This window comes from Acanthisitta chloris, unplaced genomic scaffold (genome assembly GCF_000695815.1).
Source record: "Acanthisitta chloris isolate BGI_N310 unplaced genomic scaffold, ASM69581v1 scaffold22831, whole genome shotgun sequence".
NCBI classification, from domain to species: Eukaryota; Metazoa; Chordata; class Aves; order Passeriformes; family Acanthisittidae; genus Acanthisitta; species Acanthisitta chloris.
This window is the reverse complement of record NW_008656836.1, coordinates 1292-9519: the sequence shown is the minus strand read 5'-3', so window position 1 is coordinate 9519 and position 8228 is coordinate 1292. Positions and strand designations below refer to the sequence as shown.

Sequence of the window (8228 nt, the reverse complement as noted above, 5' to 3'; positions counted from 1 at the left end):
CAGGACACCTGCCGCTCTCAGCCGCTAAGTGGGTGTCAGGCTCGTGTCGCAGGATGGCATCCAGCTCATGGAAAAACTTCATGCTTTTGGTGGCATCCCCAGAGTTGTGGGCGTATTTAACCGTCCTGTATTCGTACTTGAGGTTTTTGTACTTTGCGCGGCACTGTTTCCAGTCCCTGCACACTCCCAACTCCTGTAACCTCTTAGCAATGTAGATAAATATCCCTTTATTCCTCAGGGTGCCGTGCAGTTGCTTTCTGATATTTTTTTCCGACCAGACGCTTAACAAGGCTTTAACCTCCTCCTCAGTCCAATGCTTCCCTGCTCCACTCTCCATGTTGAAAGTGACCTGGAAATGATTCACTATTTCTAGCCAAGATTTTGTTTCCTAGGAAACCAGACGGCTGGTTGTCAGTAAGCTCCGCCGAGATGAAAGGATCTAGTTTTACTGGCTCAAGCCGCCCGAGGGGAGTAACTTGAGGAGCTGCCAAGGCAGCTCTGCCCGCCCGGCCGCGGGGCCCGCGGGGGCAGAGGGCGTGGGGCGGGTACCGGGCTGAGGAGAGGGGCAAAAATCAGATTCGTGATGCTTCGCCCCTCTGAGAGAGCCACAGCGGAGCCCAAGGAACCAGCGGGTGCAGCCCCGGCGAGGGTCACCCTGTGCCTGTCGGTGCTGCCTGACCCACCGGCCCTGCCCCACACTCGGGGCTAGCTCTGGGGTCAGAAAAGTCTGGGTCGGCTGGTAAAACGCTGTGAGCTTTGTGGTGATGGCACTGAGCTCCCACGTGTTTGTGGGTGCTACATGGAAGGTGTCACCCAGCGCCTCGACACGGTGTGTGTGATTCCCTCACCCTCCCCGCGGAGTTTGGCAATTCCAGGGAGGTGGTGGATTCACCATCCCTGGAGGTTTTCAAGATGAGACTGGATGTGGCACTTAGTGCCATGGGCTAGTGACCACAGTAGGGTTGGACTCAATGATCTTTGAGGTCTCTTCCAACCAGGTTGATTCTAAATAAATTCTAAATAAATAAAATATTTAAAGGCACCATGGCAATCTAAATGGGAATTGCCTGTAATATTAACATTGGGATTACAGATTGCTGAATGCAATGCACCAACCCATCAGTTTTACTACCAGTCTTTGTGTTTATAAATGGGACATCTTTCCAAGTTAAATCCATTTCCTTTAAGAATGTCTTCATCTCTGTTTTGTTTTTTCCCTTGAGGATCTCTGTCACTAAGATGGTAAATTAGTTCAGCTATGTTTGGTTTATTTTGCTTTCTGTAAATAAATGCTCTTTAAATTTTTTGCTTTATGTACAACTGGGGCTAGTAACCAATAAAGGGATTTTAGGAACTGGAGAAAGTTTGTAATGAGCATGGTCAGTTGTAGACGAGCGTTCATTCTGTAGATTTTTGTGCCTGATTTTATAGTTGCTTACACTAAATAATTCCAGTGACTTCATTTGAGTTATGCCATTTGTGTATTGGACTGGTTTATTTGTGTAGTATGCTAAAGATATTCTACGTATTTAATTTTTAAAGAAAAACATCTCTCCTTTCCAATCATTATCATATGTGACAGTGGATGAGAGCTCACCAGTCCACCCAAGTCCTGATGAGTATTACAGGCAGAGCAGCTACACAGCAGCAGTTTTGTTACGGGCAACACTCTGCCTTATTCCAGGAAGCCTTTCAAAGGGAGATTGAGCAGCCTGCACCATTACCCACAAAAAAACCTCTAAAAATCCAGTTTGTAAATCAAACCTTTTCAATGGATAAGGACTGAGTTACAAACCATTTGCAGCTGTGCAGTGTTCTGCCTCCCAGTGCCAGGGGACCTAGGGTGCACCCAGGGGATCCGGTGTAGAGAAGGTCTGGGGAGGACAGGCAGCAGGACAGGGAAGGCTCCCTTATTTCAGCTGAATCAGCTCTTCTGCTTAACAAAGCACAGCTGCCAGCCTGAGGTCGATCTGCTGTAAGAGAAGGATTTCCATTTGCAGGGATGCTTGTACATCAGACTTGTTTTGCTTGAGTTCAAAAGCTGTAATGCCCAGCATTAGGTTTATGCACTCAATCACTTTTATCTGAGGGTCTCTGTAGCTCTTATAGGTGTCTGCTTAAGTGCAAAAATGCAAGAGCTTCAGCATACGTGATCAGTGGAGATGACAATACATTCCCCTAGGCAAAACCATCGGTTTTTAATAACATTGACCAACCCAAAGCAGAAATAGAATAGCACTATGGAGCCTATGGCTACAGCCTAGACTACTATCCCTCTAAAAATGGCTTTTCAGATTAAGCATGTGCTTTCATTTTATGCCCAGACTGAAACAGGACTTCTGTAAGAGTCTGAGCCAGTGCTTATTAGTGGAAAGATTCCCACTGAATTCAGCGGGCTTAGACACAAACCTTATGTGACTCTTTCGAAGTAAAGCATAACATGGGCAAGAGACCAGTTACAATTGCAAGTCTGTAAAACCAAACAGCAAATAATCCTACATTAAAAGTGCATGAAACACCAATCCATTGTATGTTAAAAGTATTTGTGCTGGTTTGAGCTGAAGTAGAGTTAACTTTCTTCACAGAGGCTAGTATGAGGCTATGTTTGGGTTTTGTGCAGAACACAGAGTTGATAATGCAGAGATGTTTTTGTTATTGCTGAGCAGAGCTTACACAGAGTCAAGGCCTTTACTGTGATCCAAACTGCCATGCTGGCAAGGAAGTTGGGGATGCATGGGAGATTGGGAGGAGACACAGCTGAGACAGGTGACCCAAACTGACCAAAGGGATATTCCATACCATATGACATCATGCTCAGTATATAAGGTGGGAGGAAGAAGGAGGAAGGGGGGACATCTGGAGTGATGTTGTTTGTCTTCCCAAGGAACCGTTATGCGTGATGGGCCCTGCTCTAGTTTTGTTTTGCATATTCTAAACATTTCAGTGCTTTATGTTAATTTTATTTTGTCCATAGGGGCCAGGAGAGTGCTGGAATTGTGACAAGTGATGGAGAGTCATCCCAAATGTTCAAAGTGCACAAGGTAAAATACATATGAATGTCTTGTAGATTCTTAACTGAGATGTGTGAAAGTTTGTTTCTGCTAAAAAACAGTATAATTAGATTGCATATTCTAAACATTTCAGTGCTTTATGTTAATTTTATTTTGTCCATAGGGGCCAGGAGAGTGCTGGAATTGTGACAAGTGATGGAGAGTCATCCCAAATGTTCAAAGTGCACAAGGTAAAATACATATGAATGTCTTGTAGATTCTTAACTGAGATGTGTGAAAGTTTGTTTCTGCTAAAAAACAGTATAATTAGAGAAAAAGTAACATGTTCTGATGGACTGTTTTGGTTTTGTCAGTGATGGTACCTAATTCTGTTACCTGTGCAATTTCTGTCTTGAGTGTAAGCTTAAAACAGATATATCAACATTTTCCTGCTGGGTGTATCCATGCACACAGTGGCAGACACATAAAAATTATCCAGGTCAGGCTATTGATGTCACAAAAACTACTTACCGAAGTCATTGTTGCAACTTGATCTCAAGAGAAAAGAAATACGGTTACAGGCTATGCACAAGGAAATGGATGACTAAGTCTTATGTTAGTGAGACTCAAGGAAGTGGCAACTACTTTACCCGTAGGTAAAAATAAATGGAATATAAGACTGACTGGAGGCCTGAGAAGGTCACACAGTCTTTCTTGAGCTGACAGAATCCCAGGGGATATTACAAGACACAAAATGACCACAATCTCACAAGTACTATGCCAAGAGAACACCTGCATGCTCTGGGGATATTTCTGTTCATTCTGTATTGAATAGTGATTAAGGAAAAATAACAACCAGCCTATTCTATCCTGGCTGATGAGAGGCTTGGAAATAAAACTACACTGGCAAAAAAAACCCCATGGGGCAATTCTTGATGTATGTTCTCTGACCACAATCATAAAGCAGTGTGTCTTCACATTCGGAGGTCTCACAGGAAGATTAATTAAGCTGTTCAAATCAGACCAAGAGTAAGAACCACTCTGCTGCAGCAGCATCTGTATGTATGCATGACTGCTCAATGCCTCATGTAAAATCTATTCTCTCAAGCATCATGTTTGTTGTCTCCTCAGGCATTTCCCCCCTCCTGTCTGTTATTTACAGCCTGATTCACACACACATACACACACTTTTAAATGCATCTTCTCTCAATTTCAGAATCAGACCAAGAGTAAGAACCACTCTGCTGCAGCAGCATCTGTATGTATGCATGACTGCTCAATGCCTCATGTAAAATCTATTCTCTCAAGCATCATGTTTGTTGTCTCCTCAGGCATTTCCCCCCTCCTGTCTGTTATTTACAGCCTGATTCACACACACATACACACACTTTTAAATGCATCTTCTCTCAATTTCAGCACCATGGTATCTTCATTCCTTTTCCTGCTCCTGCTTGGATTTCAGCTTTACTTAAGATTTACAGGAATTCCAGCTTCCTTTAAAGTGGTCTGCTCTATAAATCCCATACTGAAAAGTGCTTCTCAGAATGAACTTCCAGCAGGTGATACTATAATTTGCAGTATCTCCATGTTACTGAGCTACAATACTTAGCTGTCATGCTAAGAACTTAATTGACTATCTCATCATATCAACTTTGATATTTTAAAGAGTTGCAGAGCATGTGATGGTCTCATTTATCCTTGAAATATGTTTCTCTACTACAGCACTTTTTAAAATTGTAGTAATCAGAGTGTAATACAGAGTCTGTGGACTTAGTTAATCCTGGAAGAGGTGCTAATATAACAAACATTTGGGTCTCTTACACTGGTGAAGGCATATTTAGGACTCTGAATTGTAAACTAGTCCATAAAAATGTCAGCAGTTAGGGTGCTACTGTACCTGTTTGTTCTCCAAACCCCACTTGACTGTTTTCTCTGCTTCTTTGTAGCAGAGAAAACAGAATGCAAAAGGTGCCTGCTTCTCACTGCATCAATTTACTCACCTTTGTCAACAATTTAAGGCAACACCTATATTAGAATATGAACTGGAACATCTAAGCCATGGGTGCGTGTTGCCTTCTGATTGTTGCCAGCCTTTGACCATGGATTAATAGCCCTTGACAAAGGCTATTAATCCTTTATTTTAAAAATCTCCTAGAAAGACTTGTCTAGATTTGTCTGTTGGAGCCTTTCAGCTGGACTCGTATAACAAAGCATTATTGTCATAGATGTATTAGCTCAGGGAAAAACTTAAATCTTTTGTATAGGCATAGTGATGTCAGCAGGAGAAAGGCAGACTGTTTCACACTTGGATATGCAGAATAATATATTAAAGCAGCTATTTATCAGACCATTACTGTGTTCTGGCATGTATAAGGCCTTGTATAATGCAGGCATAAGATTGTCTTCATTGGGATTTTTTTAGACTGGTGTAATTCATGTTTGCCATCCCACACCAGTGCAGTCTAAATCAGAGGAGTATTTCCAGCTGCAATTTGATTATGTATTTGTGTAACCAAATCTGGTTTAAACTAGCATTGCTCATTTAAGTTACTGCTTAATGCTTATTTTGGCCACATCCATTAACACTGGACCTGTGAACTGTCAGATCTCCCATCAGGATTAAGTTGGCGTAAGGAAAAGAAGAGTGCAAGGTTGCATTTCTGTACATGTATAAACACACAACTTTAGACCATATTTGTGTCATCTGTGAGAGAGATGATAATTGATTTGGTATAAGGTTTGCTGACCGTTAAAGCAAACCTATATCAGTTTGACTGTTTGAAACAGTAACTTTTTAACATGATAATAAATGCCCTAAAAACACATATGCAACCACAGCCTCTTGGTATTCTGACTCTATGGCAGTCACAGCAAAAAATACCCTGAAACTGAGCTTTCTTTAAGCTTTTTTGGTTGAGCTCTGAAAACAGTTCAACCAGTTTCCTTCCTTCCTGTCCCATCCCGCTCTCTTGTTGCATCTGCAGCACAGGTTATTAGCTACTCAGAGCTTCAGACCTCTGCTTTTTATTTCTGAAGGTCCTAGAGGAGCATTACCCATGTGTGTCACCATGTGTACCACAATTACCATGTGTGATAGGCAAACCAGGCACAGAAGGTTGTAAATATTTTTCATGGGCAGTGGCAGAAGCAGGAGATTGTAGGAGGGCCTGGAATCAAGTCTTAATTTCCACTCTGCATTTTTTTCAGACTATTCTTGCTGCTAAATTGTCTCCATGCAGTACTTCTTGCCAAAAGATGTTTGCCAAAAGATGGGTGACTAAAATGTTTTGATAAATTTCTGCTCTAGATAGAAGGCAACTTGGTTATATGAAAGGTTTAAGTAAACAATAAAATCCCTTGAAAAAAGCTTTCCTTCTGACGTTGGCAAGAATGACAGCAGAATCTAATAAACACTATCATGGGTCCAGTTTAAAAGTAAATCAAATATATCACTAACTTGTTAAAGGTATTCTCTACCTAGAACTTCCTTCTTGCAACTTTTTTTTCTTGTTTGCCTCTCTCCTGGCAGTCTTTTTGTGATGTTTTTAAACTACACAACAGTTTGATAGTGTTTTTCAGAAGATGTATTTTTAGTCAGGGAATAAATTGTTGCACAAAAATCCTCAGCACAAAAATGTATATTGCTCTATTTAAAAACAGGAGATGAATGTAATCTGATATACCACTGTGACATCTATTCAGCTTCTTCCCTTCCCATGTCTTTCAGGTCACTGCCTTTCTCTTAAAGTTGCATTAATACTGTACCAAAACCAAACAGAAGGAAAAATGAGAAAGTTGCCAGGAAAATAAGACCAAAAAGAACTTTTTTTTTCTTTCTCTCCCAAAGGGAATGGGTCTTATAAATCATGTCTTCAATGCAGACAGCCTGAAGAAGCTGTACCCATCAAACCTTGGTATTGGGCACACGAGGTACTCTACCTCAGGAATTTCTGAGCTGCAGAACTGCCAACCTTTTGTCGTAGAGACTCTTCATGGGAAGATCGCTGTGGCACACAATGGGGAACTAACAAATGCTGTACAACTCAGGAGGAAGGTTAGTACCTCCTTTGGGAGCCTCTGGCATCCTTTCTTTATGAGTATGAATCAGCAGTGAGCAATAAGGTTGCAGTGACTTTTCCTTAATACCAAACTGCTTGGGGTAATGAAAGAGCACCCTAATCAAAATAGATAATTGGGGGGGGAGGGGGGGGAATTCCTGTGGAGGGGACTCTGCTTGATATCTCTTTCTGGTTCTGCTATAGGCAATTTCATATTTTCCCCTGTATATTTTGCCTCTCTTCCCAGAGCACGCACAAAGCTGATTAAATGGCCCAAACATTAATTTATGCCCTGAATATTTGTGGTATTCATTTTGGTTGCATGTGGAGCAAAGGAATGAGATGAAAAGGGAAAAATGTAGCACTAGGTGTGGATGATTTACATACCTGGTTTGTTGGAAGCAACTTGGCATTGTTATGATGTGATCACCTGAAATGTTTTAAACCTTCCGACAGTGATACGTTTTAAGAAATTTGTTCATTTTACAAAGGTGTTGTTAGATTAAATCTGAGTGGTGTTGTGTGGGAATATTTTATAATGCCAGTAACACTTTTGGTTTGTGTTTCAAAAGCTCATGAGGCATGGTGTAGGACTGTCGACCAGTTCAGACAGTGAACTGATCACCCAGCTGTTGGCTTTCACACCACCTCTGGAAAACGCCGATACAGCCGACTGGGTCGCAAGGTGAGGAGGATGAGCTTCAGAATCAAGCGCAGCAGTTTCATCTCAGCATGAAAGGCAGCTGTAAATGCACACAGCTGTTCGTGTGGCACACGGTTATGTTCACTTCTGTCTCGTTTCAGAATAAAAAACTTAATGAAGGAAACTCCAACTTCATATTCACTGCTAATTATGCATAAAGACATAATCTATGCAGTACGTGATCCATATGGGAATCGCCCGCTCTGCATTGGTCGCCTAATTCCAGTAGGGGACATGAATGGAAAAGGTAAACCATATATACTTATATGTATACTTATATGCATATGTACAGTTTATGTGTGAAATCACTGATATAAGTAATTAAAGCTATGCTTAACTGAGGTGTAAGTAGGAATATGTGATGCAAAAGTCAGTTTTGAAAAATCAAAACAAAAAAAAAAGCTGTTAAGGAAAAAAAGCCTTGTACAAATGCTGCAAAATTCTGTTCCTAGATTAAGGGAATCCTAGTCGCCTGAT

At 41.4% G+C, this 8228-nt stretch overlaps 1 protein-coding gene across 1 annotated transcript; it reads left to right on the top strand.

Annotated features, from left to right (window-relative positions):
* Positions 1-799: 799 nt before the first annotated feature.
* Positions 800-7998, top strand: LOC103811518 (amidophosphoribosyltransferase-like; the record flags this gene model as incomplete). The annotated part of the gene is made up of 6 exons (XM_009084497.1): positions 800-829; positions 1040-1091; positions 2959-3041; positions 6838-7044; positions 7621-7733; positions 7853-7998. Coding segments are annotated over exons 1-6 (631 nt in total), but the record flags the coding sequence as incomplete, so codon positions are not given.
* Positions 7999-8228: the final 230 nt, after the last annotated feature.